The sequence below is a fragment of the Camelina sativa genome, chromosome 10 (genome assembly GCF_030686135.1).
Source record: "Camelina sativa cultivar CO46 ecotype springtype chromosome 10, ASM3068613v1".
NCBI classification, from domain to species: Eukaryota; Viridiplantae; Streptophyta; class Magnoliopsida; order Brassicales; family Brassicaceae; genus Camelina; species Camelina sativa.
The window spans coordinates 13,086,780-13,110,518 of NC_141889.1; the positions used below are offsets into that span (position 1 = coordinate 13,086,780).

The 23,739-nt window shown below is 35.8% G+C and overlaps 5 protein-coding genes across 6 annotated transcripts; 2 read left to right on the forward strand and 3 right to left on the reverse strand.

Annotated features, from left to right (window-relative positions):
• The first annotated feature begins 414 nt into the window (after window positions 1–414).
• On the forward strand, window positions 415–1,498 carry LOC104718902 (uncharacterized). Its single transcript, XM_010436721.3, has 2 exons — window positions 415–1,061; window positions 1,151–1,498. The coding sequence occupies exons 1-2, from the start codon at window positions 627–629 to the stop codon at window positions 1,247–1,249; spliced, it is 534 nt and encodes a 177-aa protein (XP_010435023.2). The 5' UTR covers window positions 415–626; the 3' UTR covers window positions 1,250–1,498.
• Window positions 1,390–3,402, reverse strand: LOC104718901 (choline-phosphate cytidylyltransferase 2). 2 transcript variants are annotated; one of them, XM_010436720.3, is made up of 8 exons: window positions 3,061–3,402; window positions 2,852–2,965; window positions 2,669–2,764; window positions 2,534–2,576; window positions 2,298–2,453; window positions 2,141–2,209; window positions 1,841–1,951; window positions 1,390–1,748 (listed from the first exon to the last, which is right to left on the reverse strand). In XM_010436720.3, exons 1-8 carry the CDS (start codon window positions 3,177–3,179, stop codon window positions 1,566–1,568), a joined length of 891 nt encoding a protein of 296 aa, XP_010435022.1. In that variant the 5' UTR covers window positions 3,180–3,402; the 3' UTR covers window positions 1,390–1,565. The 2 variants fall into 2 exon arrangements, with proteins under 2 accessions (XP_010435022.1, XP_087325840.1); XM_087469714.1 differs by having other exon boundaries at window positions 2,856–2,965; window positions 3,061–3,193.
• A 9,875-nt stretch (window positions 3,403–13,277) lies between these two features.
• LOC104718900 (VQ motif-containing protein 22) lies at window positions 13,278–14,097 on the reverse strand. Its single transcript, XM_010436719.2, has one exon. It carries the CDS (start codon window positions 14,045–14,047, stop codon window positions 13,463–13,465), a length of 585 nt encoding a protein of 194 aa, XP_010435021.1. The 5' UTR covers window positions 14,048–14,097; the 3' UTR covers window positions 13,278–13,462.
• A 1,065-nt stretch (window positions 14,098–15,162) lies between these two features.
• On the forward strand, window positions 15,163–17,245 carry LOC147936072 (uncharacterized). The gene is made up of 3 exons (XM_087468579.1): window positions 15,163–16,785; window positions 16,852–17,100; window positions 17,186–17,245. Exons 1-3 carry the CDS (start codon window positions 15,163–15,165, stop codon window positions 17,243–17,245), a joined length of 1,932 nt encoding a protein of 643 aa, XP_087324705.1.
• A 3,909-nt stretch (window positions 17,246–21,154) lies between these two features.
• On the reverse strand, window positions 21,155–23,185 carry LOC104718898 (putative polyol transporter 2). The gene is made up of 3 exons (XM_010436718.2): window positions 22,981–23,185; window positions 22,530–22,876; window positions 21,155–22,436 (listed from the first exon to the last, which is right to left on the reverse strand). Exons 1-3 carry the CDS (start codon window positions 23,105–23,107, stop codon window positions 21,375–21,377), a joined length of 1,536 nt encoding a protein of 511 aa, XP_010435020.1. The 5' UTR covers window positions 23,108–23,185; the 3' UTR covers window positions 21,155–21,374.
• Between the last annotated feature and the right edge of the window lie 554 nt (window positions 23,186–23,739).

A 23,739-nucleotide genomic window follows, 5' to 3' on the forward strand; every position in this document is an offset into this window, starting at 1 on the left:
ATCAAAACATTTTTTTAAAAATAAAACATCCTGGAATTTAATTTAGGGTTTTTTTTTTACTTTTAAAATTCAATTCTATTTTCTATTTTTAAGATAAAATCTTAAATATTTATTTAATATACATTTCTTTTATTAAAAACTCCAAAACTATACATTTGAAAGAAAAATAAACAAAGATTACCTAATAAAATTTATTGTAAAAATGGAGCACATGAGGAGGAAGTAATTTTTAAAATTATAAAGACAAATTTAAATTAGTTCAAATTTCAAACCGATTTACTATAACTTCAAACAAAAAAAAAATTGCTCTTGTGCAATTCAGATTGAATCTGTCTACACCGTAACGGTAAAGACTTGAATAATATTAAAATCTTAGATTCGGCCGTGCGGCACTGTACTGTACAACATATTCCTGCGCCGATCTCTTCTCAATCTTAAGTCTTCCCAACGGTAACTTTTCGGACATAAAGTCGATAATTTATTCCATTTACTACACGACACGTCTCCCACATCCGACCCCAACGGTCTTGTTTCTTCTTCTTCTTCTTCTTCACCCTTTGACCCCAATTATAAAAAGACACAACACGAAACTCAGAGAAAAAAAAATAAAAAAATCTGAAACAAAAATGGTGAATCAAATAAACATACAAGAAGAAGAAGAAGAAGAAGAAGAAGAAGAAGAAGAAGAAGAAGAAGAGAAGGAGTACTATCCACTTATGATTACAACCAAAGTAGTTGAATACTTGCAACCAGTAATGTGTCGAGAGCTTCTCTGCAAATTTCCAGATAACTCTGCTTTTGGATTCGACTACTCACAGAGCTCTCTTTGGTCTCCTCTCTTGCCTCGAAATTACGCTAGTCCTTCCGATCTTGACTCCGGCTCCTCCGACGGTTGCGTTTGTCGGAACCTTAATCTCGGGGATTTTCATGTAGGCAAGAAGAAGATGAAGATGTCAATGAAGAAGAAGATGAAGAAAAAGAGTAAGTTGGTGAAATTAGATATGACTTCGATGAAGAATGAAGATTCTCCTAAACTTGGCTGCTTTCCAATTCCTTCCAAGGTATGTTACATAGATGATGTTTTTTTTTTTTTTTTTTGGTTTTACACCATATATTTTTTTTTGACATAGATGATGTTGTCATTGTTTAGGGATGGACTGGTGTGTTAAAGGCAGCTTCAAAACATTTCAAGAAATCAAGAAAGAAGAGAGATTCAGTCGCTGATGCCAAGCTTCTCAACTTCAAATGATAAGATTATATAAGCCAGTTCAGTTCAATTGCTTTTATTGTATTCAACATTACTAGGCTTTTGATGGGCTAAATTTTAGAAGAAAAATGTTTCTACTTGTAGTCTCCATGCAATCATTTGGAGTTTTTGATCATAGATTATAATTATAAGTGACTGCTTTTATTTTTTGGCTGCATTTGAGTCTTAAAAAACAAGTGGAGATTGTGAAGTAGAGTTTAATATACAGTTGAATAAACAAGCCTTGCAACAGATGTGGAATCTAGTAGACTTTTGGTCCTGTGTATCTGGAAATACTTGAATCATGAGCCAGAGACTCTCATTTCTTTACTATTACAGTCTCTTTGTTGCTCACACTAAGATCTTCATGATCATTGTCATCAGATATTTGTTCGTCTTCATTGTCTTCGGAAATTGTCAGACCATTTTGAAGCATCCGTCGGTTCTCTTCTGATTCCTGCCTCATTAGCCGTTGCTGGATCCCATCTCTGATGGCTGTTCCCTGAAAGCAAAAAAAACAATCACAACTCAGTCATTAGCGACAGAGACTCTCATGATTGAGATTTCAGAGGATGAGAATCAATTCTAGCTTACCATTTTATGACAACCTTCCTCAAACATTTCAAGAAATCCCGCAACCCAACGATCCGCATTTTCAAGCCACTCATCATGGTGCATCCCTGCAGTTTTTGCTACGGTATGTATCTGCAGAAAGCGAAAAGATTCAGGATTCAGAAGTTACACAATGAGCAATTCCAACACCATTATTTCTGCACTTGTTCTATATGTATTCACACTATAACAAGCCGTGCATCACAAAATCCAAGGGGGAAAAGGATGTCTCAATAAAGCAACATTCATTAACACGTAAAGAATCGATTCATCGCCACCTACCTTTTCTTGTTGTTCTTTCACTTTCTCTTGCAGTTTCTTCAATCTCATGTTCACTCTAAGCCTCTTCTCCTGTATTTAGTAAAATAAAATCCCAAATAACATGTTTAGTTGGTTGTTGACTGAAACCAGATGAGGAGAAAAAGAATGAAGACCGTGCCTTAACAAAGCTAACACCAAGTTCTTCTCTCGAATACCCTCGGTCCAGGTTACGCAACACATACTGATTATAATCTTTCACTATCCTCATGATTATATCCGATGTCGATATCCCCTCTGTTCGTTTAGTTTCTTTAAACTTCCCTATCGCCTTTACCTATACGAATCACAAGAGATAACGAGTAAGATACTAAAAGGTAGAAAGATGAGCCTCTCTATATATGTTTTAAAACTTACAAACTCATAAACATCATTTCCAGCTCCACTAGCATCCGCATAGCTATCAAACAAACACAAACCACACATCATTAACCTCTGCGAATTCTCTAATAGAACTATACAACAAACGCAAAAATAAAAACAAAATCTTACGGAAGAGCATCGTGAGCTACGTAATCTATATTATGCTTATCAAGAAACTCTGTAGTAAGAACCCATGGTGCATCTGGTATAACTTCATCAACCCACCTGTTTATAAAACAAAACAAACAAAACAAAAAAAAAACTCAAAATCTCCAGAGAATCTATAATAGGAGCAATTATTAAAAACATTACTTGCAATGCCGAAGAGATTCGTATCGTTCAGATTCCGTCATCACAGTCTTCCCTTTGAATTTGTTCGTAATCTCATCGTTACAACATCCAACAAGCAGATACGTATTCGGAAACCTAAATTTTCGAAATTCAATCACAAATTGAAATCAGTAATTTCTCAATTCCAGCAATTTACGAATCACAGAGATAGAGAATTAGCAAAAACTGACGATTTTTTGGCTTGTTCGATGGCGCGAGCGTGACCGAAGTGAAACAAATCGAAGATCCCATCGGCGTAGACTCTAACCCGTCGATCTGAAGAAGCCTTGGTTTCACCATTAACGCTCATCTTCTTTCCTCCTTGCGAATTTTTTTTTTTTTTTTTTATTATCTTTCAGATTATTTATTGGCTTTCCCTCCAATCGCGGGGTTTTTCTAAATTAGTTTTTTTTTTTAAGATAATTTTAATAAGAAATCATTTTCAATTTTTGGAACCTAAAATACATTTATATATTATTGATAGACGACAATTTTGTAAAAATAATAATTTAGAGATGGTGAGATCATACGTCGGCCATGTTTGAATACTGACCTTGTTTGTAAAGGATGTATTATTTTATTTAGTAATTTTTGATTTAAATATTTAGTTTTATTTATTTATTACGCAGCTATAAAACGTTCTTGTAAATATTATCTATTTATCAAAATGAGGATTGTTGTTGTTCATTTTTGTAATTCTAATTAATGTATCCTTAGCGATAATTTTAGTTTCTACGTATTTTCAGATAATTTAATAATTTTAACTTTTTAAAATTTATCAATATGTATTGTTTTTTTTTTCTTTTCCAATGAATCAGGATATATGAATCTTCTCTCTTTTTTTTCTTTCCAACTAATTATTAATTAAAAGTTGAGAAATGGGGATCGAACAAGAATAAGACCTTTGCTCTTTGTTACAAAGCAACGAACAAAAATTATTGATTTTTTTTTTTTAAAAGAAAATTATTGATTTTACCATTCACTATTCTAGTGAAATAGAGATAAACTTAGATAATTATTTTCCTTTCAAAAAATACTCTTGAATCCTTATTTAAAAACTTTTGTTATCTTTCTCCCACAAAATATAATACCCCATAAATTTATTTTAATCTGCAAGATCTTCGAAATAAACATATGGCTATGGGTCCATTGCAAAAACCAGCCAAAATCAATAAGAACATTTTGCATATACGCTTTAGAAATGTGTTTTTTACATGAATGATTTTTAAATCAAATTTCAAATATGAACTAATATACGTTATTCAAAAACTGACATTGATTTTGACGATGTTATTCAACTGTTAATTATTGATGACTAGAATGTCACTGTGTACTCCCCCATATACTCCCAAAAGTTCAAAACCCAATGTCTTAAATATGTTTTACCGAAACAAAAGAAAGCCATAAATAAACTTACTTGTAAATTCATCCCATTCGAGTTCTTTATACAAAATTGGCTAATGATTCATTTAAACGTGAGAGCTCAACAATGGATAATAGTTCATTTCTTATTTTTTCTAAATTTAAAAGAATGAAAAAAAAAATATAAACTTACTAAAATTGGTGAAAATATCATGAACTTTGTTAGCGGTGGAAGAAACAGGAGCTGCATTTGATTGCATCCATGGAAACTTTTCTTAGAGCTCATAAGAGACTGATAAATGAGGACCATTTTTTGTCCAGAAAAAAAAATGAGGACCATTTAAGGGTCATTGAACATTTTCATTTAAAAAAAAAATTTTGATCAAAACTTTTATTATTTATTGATTACATATTTGCTTAATTTGTTATTCTACATACAGTAAAACAAAAGTATGGGCTTATGCCTTATGGTCAAATTGATTAGTTAAAAACAAACAACATCATTCACCAAATACACCCAATCAAAAATATAAATAAATATTTAAATTTATATAAGAAAAATCACCGGTTAGTTGTTGTGTTTGTTTTTTTCATGTCAGGTGCTGACTCAAACAGCTACCACTGTAGCATCATTGGTTTGTGTCCGGTTCAAGTTCTCTGCAGCCCTCCCAAACATTTGCACCAGTCTAATAGGGTTTGCTCACAACTGTGATGTCTAAGTATTAGGAAAGAAGATTACAAAAGAGATCACAAAAAACTCAAAATAATAATTTTATAATCAAATAGTTGTATAACCTTAGAGATCCGTATTGTCTCGCATTTTTGTCCGAATAGATGGCAATGGTGGCAATTTGTGAGTTGGAACTTTTAACTATTTTCACCGTCTTAAATTGACAAAAATCAAGAAATGGGGATCAATCCAGATCTTTGTTTTACACCTATTGACTTTTCTACAACAACATTTCTAATAAAACATAGATGCATACCGATACATTTGATCTTCTCATAAAAAACTCTTAAATTCTTATGTAAATACATTTTTAATCCGCAAGATCTTTAAAATATATAGATTCAGTGTTACATGGTATTAGTCTTTTATATGCAAAACTGCAAAGCGGTAAACATAAATCAAATTATAAACTTCGAAAATCATCTTTACATACAACAATTTCATTACACGAAAAAGCAGGTGCACCATAACTCGATAATAAAAAAAAAAAGAAAAGAAAAAAAATTCTAATAAAAATTAGAAAATTATCGAAATGGACGATTTATGATTTTGTGTTTTCACAATTAAAATTTCTCAGACATGCGGAGAAACAAAAATCAAACTAAATTATCAAAATCATCGTCTAAAGATTGTTTAATCCAAAAAAATTATCTCACAAAAAAAATCCCAAAATTGAGGAGAATCCCAAAATTTAACAAATCCATGCAAACAAAAATGTAAGTGCATTAGAAATCAACAAAGACTAGAAAAAGACGTCACATGTTTAAATCAAGGATACATAAAAATCAGTGACATAAATAATAGCTAGAACTTAGTGATCTAATAATTTATTGTTTATTAGTTTTTAGTTAACTATGTTATAGGTTGTAAGATTAACTTAAGAAGTAAATAATTCATTATACCTAATTTCAAAACATGGCCAAATTATATTCAAATTATTATTTATGTTATATAAGACTTTGTTCAATGCTGGTTGAACAAATTACATTGTAGACTAAAATTTGTAGTCTTGAGTTTGTTTTCTTCTTGATAATTGTAGTATTGAGTTTTTTTTGTTAATATAATTTTGAAATGATGCATAGCTTTATAATTTTTGGTGTTATTTAAATTACAGTTTTAGATTCTTTTGGATATTACTGAATTTAGAGGTTGTTTTTTTAGTTTGTGATAAGTCTTCTATATTGGAATAAAAATATTTCACAAGATTTTAGAGGTTGTTTTTTTTTTAGGTTTTGATTTCCTCTACTAATAGATTTTGTGTTTTACTATATAATATTCTAAGACCTTGGTGTTGTTAATACAAAGAGCTTTTTGATATGTTGATTATTGTTATTAATATTATTATTATTATCATTATTATTATTATTATTATTATTATATTTTTTTTATTTTTATTTTTATTTTTATTTTTATTTTTATTTTTTTAATCTTTTTCAACTTAACTTTGAATCTTCAAAAAAGAATTTCCACTTATAAGTAATAAATTTTGGGTAAGTGCTTAAGGAAGTGACGTATGATGGAGACTCAGTAGAGACAACAGCAATATGACTGGTCTTGATCACTTTTCATTCAGGAATTTGTTGGCTAGAGGCATCATTCTATGTTTTCGGACACATCCCAATATCCCATGGTCTAATAATGCCTCAGCAAGTAAGGTGATTTTGACTAGAGATGATTTTGACTAGAGATGATTTTTTTTTTTTTTTCTAAACTTGTAAATATCATTAAAAATGAAAGTTAAAGATAATACAGAAAGTTTTACCTAAGATAGAGTGACTTTGGCAAAAATAATAAAAACAAAGTTACAATAATTTTAGTTTTCGAAAAATAATAGGATTATTGAATCAAGAGTAGCATTAGCGGTCGCCAACGCCTTTCATGTAGCCTCCCGGTGATAGTGTTACTAATTTCTCTATCAATGTTCTTGAAGATTGCTGTTGGAGGAATTCATAAGTCGTTGTTTCTCTGACGCCAAATATGATACACGCTTGTGCAGCAACCTTACGGATCAGCGATGGAAATAGCTAGCCTGTTGAATATTTGGGTCCAAACTGCTGAAGTGAAGACACAAGTAAGCAACAAGTGATCTCGAGTTTCAGGCATACTGGAACATATACAACAATCGGCTGAAGGAATGACTCCCCAAGCAGCCAATCTTTGAGAGTCTCAACGTAGTAAAATATAAAAAATAGAGAATGTTGTGTCCTATTGAGATTGATAGAGTACAACATATATGCACAAGTAAGACTTGGAGGCTACATCTATGACATAAATACAGTATATACACTTGACATATTTGTTGATATGATTTGATTCCTCTACATCCCCCCTCAAGATGGTGGGGCCGTGGACTAGCCAATCTTGGATGACAAGGTTGAGAACGGTGCACGAGCGAGAGGCTTGGTTAATGCATCTGCGAGCTGATCTTTGGTAGAGACATGAGCAACCCGGAGCTCATCGGCAGTGATTTGATTCCAAATGAAGTGGTAGTCGAGAGTGAGGTGTTTCATGCAGGAGTGGAACACGGGATTGGCACATAAGTATGTAGTACCAACGATGTCACAGTAGATAATTGGTGGTGATGTGAGCTTGAACCTGATTTCCCGAAGCAAGGAACATATCCAACGCACTTCCGCTGAAGTATTTGCAACTGAACGATAGTCAGCCTCGGTGGAGGACCTAGCGACACCTTAGAGCAAGAAACAAGGTGGTGACCGATCAAAGTTGCATTACAAACTAACCAAAAGAATCACCAATGACCAAACTCTCTAATTTTAGCCAATAACTAGAAAAGGAAAGCATCGGTTTCAAAGAATTTAGGCAGGTGTTACCTAGTTCCATGACCATTAACACTTGCCCCACCTTTAAATATAGTAGGATACACAGTTAGTAGCTTTTATCAGACATACAAACAAAGGCAGTGCCGGTCCAGTATTATTGGGTGCCCTATGCACAGTCCGACTTAGAGGTTTTAGAGTAACAAAAATATTTATCTTTTACCTTAGACAAAAGGGTATAGGCCTTTTCTTAGTTGATTTACACTAAAATTTCAATTTTTTTTTACTCAAATTCATACTGAAATCTAATTTTAAGGACAAAATTTATATTTTTCTTACCAAACTAGGCCTTTTCTACATCTTTACATCAAATATTCTTAAACAAAACTTCAAAAAAAAAAAAAATCAGAAAAAACATTAACTGACAGAGAACATTACGCCAATAGAAGAAGAGACCATGATACACTTTTTCCGCCAAATATCGAAGTAACCGCTTGACAGCCTGCTAGTGTTCAGCGGTGGTTTGGTGCATGAAATGGGACAAGCAGCTGACGGCATACGAGATATTTGTTCTAGTGAAAGCCAAATACTTCAAACTACCAACAACAGACCAATACTCAAATGGATCAGCGAGAGGGTTACCATAGTGAGGTGACATACGTGGAGAAGTGGCCATGGGAGTATTGATCGGTTTAGCATTGATCTTTTTCGTACGAGTGAGGAGATCAAGAATGTATCATCGTTGGGTGAGATGAACTCTATGTGGTATGCGTCGAGCCTCAAGACCAAGAAAATAGTGAAGATCTTCTGGGGCTTTGATGCTAAAATGAATCGCCAGTAAGGTGAGTGTTTGTTGAAGGAGATCGTTGCTATTACTGGTGACAAGAATGTCATCAACATAGACAAGAAGATATACAAAACTGGTCTCGTGATGGAGAATGAACAGAGAGGCATCAGAGAGAGAGTTAGCAAAACCGGCAGTGGTGAGGAAGGTTTTAAGTTCTAGGTACCAAGCCTTAGGTGCTTGTTTTAAAACGTATAACGCTTTGTGAAGACGAAATAGGTGATATGGTCGGTTGGCATAAATGAACCCTTCATTCTTCGGTGAGGCTTCCTTGGAGGAAAGCATTGTTGACGTCGAGCTATTTAATCGGCCAGTCATAATTGATAGCCATTTAGAGAACAACACGAATGGTTGTTGCCTTGATTACGAGACTGAGTTTCAGAATATTCAATACCCTCTTATTGGTTGTAACACTTTGTAACGAGTCTCGCTTTGTGTCTATGAATCGATCCATCTAGTAAGTACTTTAGTTTAAAAATCCATTTGGACAACGTGTTGGTTGGGAGCAGGCAGGACAAGAGACCACATGAAATAGCGAACCTAAGCTAAGAGTTAAACTCCTCGTACATCGCAGCCCTCCATTTAGCATCATCGAGGGCTTGTTTGACGGTTCGAGGTTCTACTACACAGGCAGAGATGGCAAGAGCATACTTCCAGTTGGGTTTGACGATCCTGTGTTTGGCGCAGGTGGTCATGGGATGATGATTTGGAGGCAGAGGCGGTTGAATCAGACGAGCAGACGTTGTCGAAGAAGGTGAAGACGATAGTTGTGGTTAAGAAAGGCTTGTTCGTGGGCTTAATGGTGTGGGGTCGTTGGTTAATGGGCTTGAGGATGTAGAGGTATCGGTTAATGGGCCTAATGGATGAGCCTGATGAATGTGGCCTCGTGGGAGGAGGCATATCAACATTGCTTGCACTGTTGATGGAAGTAGATGATTGTGACGGGGCATGTGATAGGGATGAGGCAACAGAGAGTGATGGTGACACCAGTGACGCTGGTGATGCTGGTGACGGTGGTGAAGGACCAGGGCAGTTGGAGGAGTCCATGAGTGGCTTGGATGAAGCCATTATGATGAAGAGCGGTGAAACTCAATTCGCGAGTGGCTTAGAGACGTTGGGCATCGAGGAATTAGAGGCGAAAGGGAAACTGGTTTCAAAAAATTGAGCATGGTTGGAGATGTACAAACGATTTGTGGATTTGTCAAGATAGAGGATGGCGCTTTGGGGAGAGAGTAGCCCAAAAAAATCAAGGCATGGAACGTGTTTCGAGTTTGTGGGAGCGTATGGCCGTAGCCATGGGAAACACATGCAGCCAAAGATTTTGAGTTTTGCATAATTCTGGTCAATGCCAAAGAGAAGACGTAACAGTGAGGAGAGGGAAAGAACATGAGTGAGTAGTCTATTTATGAGATAGACAGTTGTAGCAAAGGCATAGGACCAAAAGGTGTTGGGAATGTGAGTTTTGTGCAGTAGAGAGAGACCGGTTTCAACAATATGCCGATGATGTCTCTCAGCAAAGCTATTGTGTTCAGGCGTGTGTGGAGGAAACGTCAAGTGGGTGATGCTGGCATTGGAGAGAAAATCACGGAGTGCAATGAACTCTCCGCCACTATCACTGTAAAAAAACAGGGTGCCAATTTTTGTTTGAAACTGATTCTCTGTTAAAGCTTTGAAGCGAATGAAAGTTTCTTTCACATGGGACTTGAGTTTAAGCGGGTAGAACTAGGTATAGTGGGTGAAATGATCGACGTACTATAATGAGATAATGCTAGTATGAGGCAACAGAGATAATAGAGGAAGTCCAATGATCTATAAAAATATATTGTAGAGGACGAGTTGAAGAGATAGATGTTTGAGAGAAAGCAAGCTTATGAATTTTATTGGAAGGGCAATCAACGCAAGGCAAATTCATATATAAATATTTAACCCGGATTGCGTATAATGATTTTGGACAACCTTTATTTACTGAGATTTAGATAATATTGATACCCGGATTGCGTATAATGGTACATCCATTAATTGACCATGAACAAGGACAATCTTATATTAATTTGTTGACTGAGTCAGTGAGTTGTGCTTATGACAACAAAAAGCGTAAATAAGCAAGTTGTTAAATCTTAGATTGTTGTGTGTCGCAATCACCCCAAATGCAATCACCCAAGGCTTTCAAGACTATTCTCGAGTTTTGATTACTTTATGATGAGGTTCTAAAACTCAGTAACAAAGGGAGAGGTTGAAACATTCTTTTCACTGATTTGTTGAAACCTGGTATCCCAAGACAACGCTTTTGAAGATGTATTGGTTTGTCTGAAGTAGTGTATGTGTGATTCAAGAAGTGATACGGGATTGTTGTTGTTTTATGTGTGTGAGAATTTTCTAAAAGGTTTGAGAAGACAATATTGAAGGACGATTTGAGGATGAATTGAAAAGGAAAACTACTATTTCTTTGGTTAATTAAATTAGAATTTTACAAGAAACAAAGAAAATAGCAAAAAGGAAAAAGTCTTTTTCTTATTGAATGTGGAAATCTTCTCCTATGGTGATTAGGAAGTATTGATGGATATTTAAGGAGGTATTGGACACGTCCTAGAGAGACAAGAGAGCTAAGGCATAAAGAATAAAATTCTAGAGAGTTTTCTCATTGTGTGCGGCTTAGTTTCGCGGTTTGGTGCTTGTGTTGTTCAACCTTCTTTGTTCGTCGGTGTGGCATTTATGTGAAGGTTGCTCCAGAGAGTTAGAGATGAATTCTAGGCTAAGGGGAAGTTTAGCCCAAGGTTAGGTTATCTGGGTTTGAATAGGCTCGGTGTGAGTTTAGTTAAGGGTAGAGATTTATTCTTAAGATTTCATGTTATAGAACGGTGTGGTGAACAAAAAGGATTGTGCTTGGTTACGTGTTTGCGAATATGTTGTATTTTTTTTCTTGTTCTATTGAAATTGAAATCTGGATGTGGTCTCGGAAAGTAGGAAAAACCGAACCTCGTTAACAAAGCTCTTGTCTCGTTTATTTTCTGCAATTTATTGTTGTCTCATCCGCATTTACAGCTTATGTTTCTTGACAACGTTAATAATAAAGCTGTTTAGATCTCTGGAGCATGTACACGAAGCTGAGTTGATCTGAACTGCTACAAAAGTTTCAACATTTAAAGAATTGGGTATTTATGTCACAAAGACTACCAATACATAAAGCAGAGAAAGATCTATATGTATGTCATAGAGTCCAAGCTAATGAGCATGTAAGTTTAAAAAGTTATGTTGCGAACTGTACATGAATATGAATAAAGCTGAAGCATTCTAAAGTTAGTTTAGATGAATCACAGAAGTCTAGTGAAATATAATTAGCGAGGAGTTTAAAGATCATCAAGTTACATGAACATTTGATGAAGAACAATTTCTAAGTTAACAATATATACAACAAGTGAAGCTAGCTTTGTAAAGTAAGTCAGCAACATAGAAGGTAATGGTACTAAATAAAGTAATAATAAAAGCATCACTTGTACTTCTCATATGAAAGCTGTGAAACATGAACAAACGAAATGTAGCATTTAAGGTTTTAATGTGGCATAGACATGAATACCTTAACGAGTTTATGAAACAAAGCAAGATATGTGAGGTCATCAAAGTCAACATTTTTACTGAGCATGTAAGAAGCAGATCTACTACTGCTGATTGTGCATATATATATCTGGTTCACTGAAAGTGCTTTAAAAGCTGAGTTAAGAACGGAGGATCATTAAGTTCTTCTAACCCGCCTTTCATGTCCGGCATGCCACATTATTCACTTAACGATTTTTTTTCTCCAATAAATTTGTGCCTTCATCATGTCCTATAAGGCTCTAACCCTCTTTTTTTTTTTCACTCGTTTTTCCCATTATAAATCACTTTTTAGGAAAAGAAAAGAGAAAAACATCACGTAAGATACTTCACATGTTGGTAGCCTACTTTCACCGACTCACTTTCCCTTGTTTCCGAACGAAAAGCAACGGCGGCATTGTAAACTAATATTCTTTACTTCTCTTTCTTTAGAGAAACTTCTTCATTAAATTGAAAAGCCAACTAAGATTTTTCTTAAAGTTAATCATCACACATGGAACGAAGGAGAAAAAGGAAAAGACAATTCATATATATATAGACCTTTCTTTGTACAAGTCATATGATACTCCCAACTATTGCCAAAACGAAAAGAACTTTAATCTATTAAATTCTTAATATTTATTCAAAAGTTAGTTTTACACACCCATGCAACCAAATCATGGATCCATATATAGTTTGAGAAATAAACAAGAATTTGACGTCAATAGAATACGACTACGGGATCCTTATAATCTTATTTATGTATATACATTACGTACGTATGACACTTGATAGTCTTAACCTAACAAGTCGATATTGAATAAACACTGAATTTTCTTGTACTTTATCAACTACATAATTGAATAACAGCAGATTACAATTTGATTTTGAAATACATCTAATTCCATTAAAATACACTATCCAGTAACACTCCATAAATTTCACATAACGTATAATTTTGTAGTCTAAAAGATATCAATTTTACCATATCATATGATCACATTGATTACATTTGTTTCCAAAGCCATCTTTATTCTTCCTAAATGAGCTCTTAACTTTTGGATTGACGATATCTCAATTTGGTAAATGCTATTTTAGGTTATTCAAATTTATGCGTCGACAAAGTCCTCAAAATATGAAATTTAAATAAAACACAACTTAAAAAAAAGTTACAATAGTCAAAGTTTTCATTCTGCTACAAACAAAGTCAGTATACCTAACATTTCCTCCTTTTATGTGTTTTTTTTTCCTTCCCAATTGGTAAAAAAAAAAAAACCATTTCTGAAGAATGATAATTCAGTACCGTTTCCTCATTGCAACCATGAAGTAACATTGTTACTCCTCTCCGACGACGGAGCATAACCTCCTTCTCCTCCTCCTCCGCCGTCTCTACTCTCATCCGCCGCTACAAAACCATTGGAAACCACCGCGTTAGGATAGCTTAGAGTACTAACGTTGTTTGACGACGAGAACATGTATGGTCTCTCTTGCTGAGGCAGCTCGTGATGATGATCCGTTTGGTTCTGCAAACTAGCGTATTGCCAAGGAGCTTGATAGCCAATGGACGGAGCTCCGGCACTAGGATCCGACGAGGTAAGACTAAAACCAGACGAAGACGAAGACCCGAAAGCCACGGCTGATGGACCACCAGTGAACTGTTGGACCATGGCTCTAAAGTTAGCTGTGTCGGTGTTGAGAAGTGTAGTGGGTGTACGACGCGAGACTCTAGACCTCCGACGTGTTGGTTTTGCAACACGGCGGCTTTCAGGGTTCAGGGGAGATTCAGCTGATGTGGCGGTGGTGGTGTTAGTGGTTGTGACTGTGGAGGCTGTAACGGTGGTGAAGAAGGTTTGGTTGTTGTAGAACTGAGACCAGTCGTTGTTGGAGTTGGCCATCTTCTTCTTATTATTATGGGAGAGAGATCAAAGACGAGAACCCTTTTGTTGAGTATTTATGGACTTTCTCATTTTTTCTAAAAAAAATAATAATTGGTTCGACTTGGTCAAAGGAAGACCATCTAACACATCACAGCCGTTGGTTTTGGTTTGTTTTCTTCGGGCTCGTGGATTTAAAAAGGTTGTCGTCGCCTAACGTTTGATTGTCGATTTGTATTTCTCAATTCTCACGTAGAGTAGTAATTCTAGAATTAAGTTTTTTCTTTTTATCTTGCTTTGTTTTGGTTAGTGACAAAATTTAACCCAAAAATGTTTGGAAAAGCAAGGACTAGAAGAATCTTGTAACGAGAAGAAGATCTAGGAAAAAAATGTGTGATGTTCGTTTGACAGTTATGTTTTTGCGATTAAACACTGCAATTAGTTGCTACGATTTTTAATTAGAAGTTTAGAACTTGTGAGTACATAATAAATCAGTAACGCGATTTAAAAATTTAGTGACGAAAAGTTTACGTAGCCGATCAGTGATAGAATTCTGAGCTGATTAAATGATCCATGATAGATTTATGAAAGGTTTACATGACACCATTACAAGTAAGATGAGTAATGGATGTAGACTATCTTATTGATTATTGATTATTGATTCAAATTTATTTTGTTTTGCTCTATGACTTGGTTTATATTTTTAAATTTCTATATATAGTATAATGAGTATAACTACTCTCTTGTGCAAGATAGAATGATAGGTGTAGGTTAAGCTATTATTAGGCTCATGTTAGTTTAACCTTGTGTTGTATATAAACAGAGAATACTGTACAATTTACAATTAATGAGAATTAGAATCTTGTTCACTCAGCTCAATCTAGAGTTTGTTACAGTCTGTTATGGTATCAGAGCTCTCCGATCATGAGTGCCTCTTGTATTGATCTCGTTCTCATTCAATTTCTTTTGGATTTTGCTAATTTCTGTTTCGTCATCTTCTTCGCAACAATTCGTCTTGTGTTTGCATCTCTCTTGATCTGAATTTTTCGTTTTTCTTTGACCTAATCGAGCTCGGTTCTTGTTATTTCTCTTATTTGACTTGATCTCTTTGTTAATTCTTTGATTCTATACACGATATGGCGTCTCATTCATCTTCCGCGATTCCGAATACTACAACGGCGGCTCCGGTGACGAATTCGTCTTTGTGTAACTATCTTTATGAGAATCCGTTGTATCTTCACAGTACCGATCATGTTGGGCTCCAGATAGTCACTGATCGCCTCAATACTGGAGCGGAGTTTCATTCTTGGCGACGATCTGTTCGCATGGCTTTGAATGTGCGAAACAAACTTGGATTCATTGACGGTACTATTACTCAACCTTCTTCTGATCATCCTTCGTATGGTTCTTGGTCAAGATGCAATGATATGGTTAGCACTTGGTTAATGGGATCTGTTTCTAAGAAGATAGGTGCGAGTTTATTGTATATGCCTACTGCTGCTGCGATTTGGAGGAGTATTATTTCTCGCTTTAAGCAAGATGATGCTCCGCGTGTGTTTGAGATAGAACAACGTCTAGGATCATTACAACAGGGCTCAATGGATGTTAGTGGCTATTATACTGAGTTAGTCACATTGTGGGAGGAATATACCAATTATATCGAGATTCCTGTTTGTACATGTGGGCGTTGTGAGTGTAATGCAGCGGTTTTATGGGAGAGATTGCAGCAACGAAGTAAGGTTACCAATTTTTTGATGGGTCTTAACGATGGTTTTGATCAAACAAGGCGACATATATTGATGCTCAAGCCTATCCCGAGTATTGATGAAGTTTTCAACATGGTTCAACAAGATGAACGACAGCTGAATGTCAAGCCGATTGTCAAGGCTGAGAATGTAGTGTTTCAGACGACTGGATCTTATGATGGAGCAATGTATGAGTCTGGTGAGTTTGCTGGTGCTTACAGTTCGTATCGACCAAGGAGTAATAGGCCATTGTGTACTCACTGTGGTCAGATGGGACACACGATCCAGAAGTGTTATCGTCTCCATGGCTATCCTCCTGGCTACAAGCATTATAATAGTAACAATGGTGGCACTAATAATGGTGGTAATAACTCTGCTTATCGACCTACTAATTCTTTTGCTCCTCGCGGTCAGAGTTACACAGCTCCAAGATCCATGTCTAAACCATCTGAGACTAATATGCAACGGACTGTTGCTAATGTGTTCGCTGGAACACCGACTGAGCAGTTTCCATATTATCCTCCTCCACCAGTTTCTCCAATGAGCTTGGATGTTACTAAACTCTCTCAATCTCAGGTCCAGGGGCTTATTCACCAATTGAATCAGATGTCTGCTCAAGTAGCTGCCTCAGAGCCTATAGCTCCGGTTCCTCAGTCTTCCAGTTCAATCTCTGAAAAAGGTGTCATGGCTATTAATTCGACTTCCGGTAATGTCTTTTCTATTTCTTCTAACTTGAGATATGAGAATCATTTGCTTACTTTCCATCATCATTGTCTTTCATCACTACAAACTGCTTTGCCTAGTGGTTCTTGGATAATTGACAGTGGGGCAACAAGTCATGTTTGCTGTGATTTGTCTAGATTTAGGGATGTTCGTGTTATATCGGGCATAACAGTTACTTTGCCAAATGGTATAAAATTGCCCTTTCATCATTCTGGAAATATACATTTTTCTGCATCATTGATTCTTTATGATGTTTTACACGTCCCTGACTTTCATTTTAACCTGATTAGTGTAAGTAGTTTACTTCATCACAATCAATGTTCTGCTCATTTTTATCCTACTTTCTGTTTTCTTCAGGGGTTTTCTCAGGACTCGATGATTGGTAGGGGTCATCTCATGCATCATCTTTACATTCTAGATTTACAATCCCTATCATCTCTCGACGTTCCTGAGTCTTCTTCTTCTGAGTTCTTTTGTGGATCCTTGTCATCTGATGCGACTCTCTGGCATCATCGCCTAGGACATCCATCAAGTGCCAAGTTACAAGTTCTTTCTGATGCATTGTCTATACCGAAGCTTAGGATATCACATGATAGTCATTGCCCTGTATGTCCTCTTGCTAAACAAAAACGCTTATCTTTTCCTTTTCATAATCATATGTCCTCTCATCCATTTGATCTTGTCCATTTAGATATATGGGGACCCTTTTCTACAGAATCTGTTGACGGTTATAGATATTTTCTTACCTTAGTAGATGATTGTACTAGAACAACATGGGTTTACTTCTTAAGAAATAAAAGTGATGTTTCAACTATTTTTCCACAGTTTTTACAGCATGTTTTTACTCAATATCAGAAAAGAATAAAAGCTATACGTAGTGATAATGCACCTGAACTTTCATTTGATGAATTGGTTAAAGAAACTGGTATGATACATTACTTCTCTTGTGCATATACACCACAACAGAATTCAGTAGTCGAGAGGAAACACCAACATGTTTTAAATGTTGCTCGAGCTTTATTATTTCAATCGAATGTACCTCTTGCTTATTGGAGTGATTGTGTGAGTACTGCTGTGTTTCTAATCAATAGGACACCTTCTCCATTGTTAGATAATCAGACACCTTATGAGAAATTGATGAATAAAAGACCAGATTATTCTTTGCTTAGGACTTTTGGTTGCTTGTGTTATGTTAGTACTTTACAAAAGGATAGACATAAATTCACTCCTAGGGCTACTTCTTCTGTTTTCTTAGGCTATCCACCAGGTTATAAGGGTTACAAAGTACTAGATTTGGATACTAATCGCATCTCTATTACTAGGAATGTCATCTTCCATGAAAATGTTTTTCCATATAAAACTGCATCTTCGATCATTCCTGATTTTTTCAAGCATACTGTCTTGTCTGTTCCATCTCCTGATCCTTCCCCTATTCATGATAATTCTTTGTCTTTGCCATCTCCTATTCACTCATCATCCTCTGATCCATCCTTATTGTCTTCACCTCATGCATCATCTCATTCTACTACTCGGCAAAGTAATCCTGTTGTGTCTGTTGGAGCATTACCATCACATCAGTCTAGGCGTTCACAGCGTCAGCCTAAAGCTCCTAGTTACTTATCCGAGTATCACTGTACACTTGCACAAATTTCTCCATCTTTACCTCCGAAACACACCACACCCTATCCTCTTTCTTCAGTCTTGACCTACGATACAATTTCCACCCATTTTTGTGCCAATATCCTTACATATTCTCAAGAGATAGAACCGAAAACGTTTCAACAAGCCATGGCTTCTGAGAAATGGACTGGTGCTGCGAATGCGGAGCTTACGGCTATGAAACAGAATCATACTTGGGACGTCGTTTCTCTTCCCCCTGGTAAGAATGTAGTTGGTTGTAAGTGGGTTTGGACTATTAAGTACCATTCTGATGGCTCTGTTGAGCGTTATAAAGCGCGTTTGGTAGCGAAGGGCTACACACAGGTCGAAGGTGTTGATTATATTGAGACGTTTTCCCCTGTTGTTAAGCTGACTAGTGTGAAGCTGATGTTGGGCTTAGCAGCTAAAGAAGGATGGTCACTAGCTCAAATGGACGTCTCGAATGCATTTTTACACAGCGACTTGGAGGAAGAGATATATATGAGCCTTCCTCAAGGCTATACTCCAGGTCCTGATGAGGTTCTTCCTCCTAACCAATGGAACAAGTTGATAACCTCTGTGTTGCTTAGTGATGGATTTCTACAATGCCCATCTGATACGGCTTTATTCATCAAGTTTACCAAGAGAGGAATTACTGTTCTCCTTGTTTATGTTGATGATATTGCTATCTCAAGTAGCAATCATGAAGATTTAGCTGCTATCAAGACTGTGTTGCATAGCGCTTTCAAGATCAAGGACCTTGGTCAATTGAGATTTTTCCTTGGTTTAGAGATTGCTCGCTCCTCTAAAGGCATCTCTGTTTGTCATCGGAAATATGCATTGGACTTGTTGGAGAATACATGTCTTCTTGCTTGCAAACCAGCTGATGTTCTGATGGATCCTTATGTCAATCTTACTCAGGAGACTGGTGTACCTTTGGCGTCTGCGACTTCCTATCGTGAGCTGATTGGTCGTCTTCTTTATTTGACACTCACGCGACCGGATATTACTTATGCTGTACATAAGCTCAGTCAGTTTCTTCAGGCTCCTACTGATGTTCATTTCCATGCAGCACAAAAAATCCTGAAGTACATCAAAGGTAATCCGGGACTTGGTTTGTTTTACTCTGCAACAACAGAGAATTGCTTAAATGCATTTGCAGATGCTAGCTGGGGCGCTTGTCGTGATTCTCGACGCTCTGTTTCGGGTTACTGTGTTTTCTTGGGAACTTCATTGATCTCTTGGAAGTCCAAGAAGCAGAAGACGGCTAGTCGAAGTAGTACGGAAGCAGAGTACCGTAGCTTAGCTGATGCTACCACGGAAGTCATTTGGCTACAACAACTTCTTGCTGCTTTCCGGATCAAAGAGGTTCACACAGCCAAGTTGTTTTGTGATAACAAATCGGCGGTGTACTTGGCGACGAACCCTGTTTTCCACGAGAGAACCAAGCATGTGGAAATTGATTGTCATACTGTGCGTGACCAATTGAAGCTTGGTACTCTCAAGGCCATTCATGTTCCCGGTAAGGCTCAGATTGCAGACATTCTGACCAAGCCACTTCACCCGGGACTTTTTCATTCTTTCCTTTGACGAATGTCACTCTCAAGCCTTTTTCATCCTTCACATAGTTCGGTTTCTAAGGCTTGCGGGGGCGTATAATGAGTATAACTACTCTCTTGTGCAGGATAGAATGATAGGTGTAGGTTAAGCTATTATTAGGCTCATGTTAGCTTAACCTTATGTTGTATATAAACAGAGAACACTGTACAATTTACAATTAATGAGAATTAGAATCTTGTTCACTCAACTCAATCTAGAGTTTGTTACAGTCTGTTATATAGAAGAAATAATTTAATCTGTTACAACTAATACACAAATTAGAAGTAATAATTCAGAATTTTAAAAAATCAGTCGCAACAAATAACAATACGAACAACCTTACGATCAATTGCGTGACAAAAAAACGAATAATCTTATGACTAATTGCAACGATCCCATAATTTTAAAATTGTAATTGAAATAGCTAGCAATTTTCAAACAAACTTTTGAGTCTTTCTTATGGCCTTCTAAAACTTTTGTCTAATCCACTTGAATATCTGGTTCCGTTCCATTTCGTCTATTTTGATTCTTAGTTTTAGAATTTATTTTGGTTTTGAATCATAGTTTAAATTTACAAGCCAATGTACCAACTAAATAGAAACGATCTGTTTTTACAAGCCTCAATAAAATTAATCAAAGTCTTTATCATAAAAACAGAATGTTATTATCCATTATTTATTTGTTATATAGTATACCATTTTTGTTTATTTCTAGAGTTAAATACATACTAACTAGGGGATATCCCTCACTGTATATAGCACGCACAGGCCAACATTTTTTTCTAAAATATATTGTTATATTTATTTTTATAAATTATTTTGTCTGATATAGTATTATTTTTATATTGAAATTATTTGGTAAATTTACATAAATCTCTTAAAAATACTACTTATTTTAGAATACTATAGCATTTAATTTGTTTGATGTATATTATAGTTTTATATTGTTGGTTTGTTGTATTTGCATTATTATTTTGTGAATTATTTTAAAGTAGTAATTACAATATTGTAATTGTGAGGAAATAAATTTATTAATTTATCATTAACATAAATTTAGTTTTACCAAATTATTATTTATTATAATCATATAGTAAAAAAAAATTTATACAGAAAAGTGATTAAAATACAAAAATGTTTAATGTGTTAAAATTAGTGATTAACATAATATAAGAAAAACAAGATAATTAAAATAAAAAATTAATGTAATTTTTTAAAGTTTTTTAATCGGTGAATGATTTGATAGCGTATTCAATATTATGTTATTATATAATTCTTAGTTTTCAAAGTTAGTAACTCATGTGATTACGACACTTATCAATTTTAACAATTAAAGATTTTGTCATGTGTTATACAAAAACTTTGTTTTAACAAATTTATAAATTATAAGATATGAAAAATTTAAACAATTTAATAATTATAAAAGACATAAAAATTACAGTTCATATGTGGCATTAATATTTACAGAAATTACAGAATAAGAGTTTTTTTATTATTTTTATTCAAGCTATACAAAATAATCGATTAAACATGGCAAGCCAAATCCTCTATTAATCTTCTTTATAGTCGCACTCTCCCATGAAGACTCGGTTATGAGAATCTTTTGACGTTTCATTGATCAAATAATGAAATGGAAACAAATTTTGTTCATTGTTCATCGACAACTTCTTTACCCTTAATTATAACATTGTTCTTTTTGTTTGCGTTGTAGCTCCCGAAGAGACTCTCCATTTCTTCTAAAGCCACACCACGTGTCTCCGGAAGGAAAGTGAAGAAGAAAACCCATGCGGCAGCCGCAACTCCAGCGAAGAGAAGGAACGCACCACCAATGGTGAGACCCTTAGCAAGAGATAGGAATGTCATTCCGATAATACCACTCATAAGTCTATTCAACATGACTCCCAAACTTGCACCTTGAGCTCTTAGCCTCACGGGGAATATCTCTGAGCAGTAAACCCACGTCACGGGACCTGCACCTATTGAGAATGTTGCCACAAAAGACATCACCGTTGTAACGCTAAGCCCTATAGCCCACTTGATAGTTTGTCCGGGGTTCATGTTGATTACTGTGAGACTAGTTCCAAGTGCACTCAAGGAAATAAACATTCCACCCATACTTGTAAGCAACAAGGCACGACGTCCAAACCGATCAACCACACAAGTCCCTACCACGATGAAGAGGGTCTTGACAACTCCGACAGCCACCGTAGCTAAAAGCTGATCATTCTTGGATCGTAGTCCAGCCTTTGAGAAGATGTTTGGGGAGTAAAGCACGACCGCATCGATTCCAGAGGCTTGCTGGGCAAAGTGGATGCCAAGGCATGCTATTAGGATGTGTCGAACGGACGGGGTTGGTCGGACAAGAAGGTCCTTCCACACCCCTTTCCCAGCAGTCTTCTTGTTTGGCAATACTATAACATCGTCTGTCATATCATCAGGGATTCCAGCAGCACGTTTGATGTCATTGAGCCTAGAGATGGCTTCTTCTTTAGTGTTTGAGGTTTTGTCAAGAACTTTAAAAGCATCTCCAATGCGACCTTGGATGACTAGCCACCGTGGAGACTCCGGCATTGCCAACACTCCAATGGCTAGGAATACCGCGGGAACCGCTCCAATCCCTAACATGAACCTCCAGCCGAGATGATCGGGTAGCTTGGAGAAGAAGTAGTTGGACACATATCCTAAAAGTATACCAATGTTGATAAATATCTACATAGAAAAAGAAATATATTACCATCGACCTCCATGTAAAATTATTTATATATATAGTTCAAATAATAGTAAAGGTAGAATTTATTGTACCTCAGGGAAAGAGCTAAGGAAACCACGTGAAGAAGCAGGAGCGACTTCAGCAGTGTAAACAGGTGCAATCATCATAGCATAACCGACACCGATACCAGCTACAAAACGACCCACCATAATGAAAGGATAGTTTGTGGCAAAACCCATGAGAAGAGCACCACAAAAGAAGAAGGCTCCTGCCAATACTATGGTATATCGTCTTCCAATCCAATCGGAAGTTCTACCGGCTGCGCCTGAACCGATTAGAGAGTAGATATTTAGAATCCCCATAAGAATCTCAAGTTGTATGTCCGACAGTTTCAAATCATCTTTTATGAAAATTGCAGCTCCACTCATCACTCCTATATCTGCAACATCCATAAAAGGTAAGGATAATTATCTAAACCATAAAATCAAACCAACCAAGATATGGGTCGATAGTGAATGATAAGAATTCATAACGAATACGAACCATAACCAAGGATGATAGATGTCATTGATGCTAAGATTGCACAAGCAAAAGCAAATCGACTTCTATTCCCTCTTGGCGGCTCGAGCTCCACAACAACAACACCTCGTTCTTCTCCTGAGGAACTCATTATGCCAACCGTCCGTGCAAAAGTAAATGGTAAGGAGAAGAGAGTGTTATTAGTAGAAAAAAAACTAAGTTTCTTGTGAGTTATGAAATCTACTGGAGGATGAGAATTTAAATAGATGTGCGATGCTCACATTTGCAGCCAACTAAGATCAGAAAAATAACAAACAAACATCTAGTTAATTAATCAGTTATAAAAAAATATTTACTTGAAATTCCAATAATAGAAATCGGATATCAAGTTACATATGGTTTTACTCTAATCTACAAGATTTGTCCTAAAATTTGTAATTTATAGTTAAGAACAGATCATTTAAGATTTGAAGCTTTGTCGTCTCACTTTTATTTGGTTATTCCTTACCCAAATTTAGAAACATAGTAAATAGAGATCCATATGGTTCACCTTAAACAAGATGTTGTCTCTTTCTCTCCAAGCACTACCGCATAATTTAACTATAATCAGTTTTTTAGAGTTATGAAAAGTTTTCCTCTCTTTCTCTTTTCTCTTTGTCCCTCTTTCTTTAGCTGTTTTTCATCATCCCTCTAAGAAAAACAAAATACGCATAATCTTTATAAGATAAAAAATATTTAAGTGTAAAAAAGGAAACATAAAATGCTAGTGTATGAAGGCAAAAA

Excerpts from the sequence above, each read along its gene's own strand:
- LOC104718902 (XM_010436721.3), top strand. The coding sequence starts at position 627 with ATGGTGAATCAAATAAACATACAAGAAGAAGAAGAAGAAGAAGAAGAA. Across the intron at positions 1,062-1,150 it reads GCTTTCCAATTCCTTCCAAG|GGATGGACTGGTGTGTTAAA; the intron begins GTATGTTACATA and ends GTCATTGTTTAG.
- LOC104718900 (XM_010436719.2), bottom strand. The coding sequence starts at position 14,047 with ATGGCCAACTCCAACAACGACTGGTCTCAGTTCTACAACAACCAAACC.
- LOC104718898 (XM_010436718.2), bottom strand. The coding sequence starts at position 23,107 with ATGAGTTCCTCAGGAGAAGAACGAGGTGTTGTTGTTGTGGAGCTCGAG. Across the intron at positions 22,877-22,980 it reads ATCTATCATCCTTGGTTATG|ATATAGGAGTGATGAGTGGA; the intron begins GTTCGTATTCGT and ends TGGATGTTGCAG. Across the intron at positions 22,437-22,529 it reads TCCTTAGCTCTTTCCCTGAG|ATATTTATCAACATTGGTAT; the intron begins GTACAATAAATT and ends TTTTCTATGTAG.
- LOC147936072 (XM_087468579.1), top strand. The coding sequence starts at position 15,163 with ATGGCGTCTCATTCATCTTCCGCGATTCCGAATACTACAACGGCGGCT. Across the intron at positions 16,786-16,851 it reads TTCATTTTAACCTGATTAGT|GGGTTTTCTCAGGACTCGAT; the intron begins GTAAGTAGTTTA and ends TGTTTTCTTCAG. Across the intron at positions 17,101-17,185 it reads CACATGATAGTCATTGCCCT|ATATATGGGGACCCTTTTCT; the intron begins GTATGTCCTCTT and ends TTGTCCATTTAG.
- LOC104718901 (XM_010436720.3), bottom strand. The coding sequence starts at position 3,179 with ATGAGCGTTAATGGTGAAACCAAGGCTTCTTCAGATCGACGGGTTAGA. Across the intron at positions 2,577-2,668 it reads GTAGCTCACGATGCTCTTCC|CTATGCGGATGCTAGTGGAG; the intron begins GTAAGATTTTGT and ends TTTGTTTGATAG. Across the intron at positions 2,454-2,533 it reads GAAATGATGTTTATGAGTTT|GTAAAGGCGATAGGGAAGTT; the intron begins GTAAGTTTTAAA and ends TGATTCGTATAG.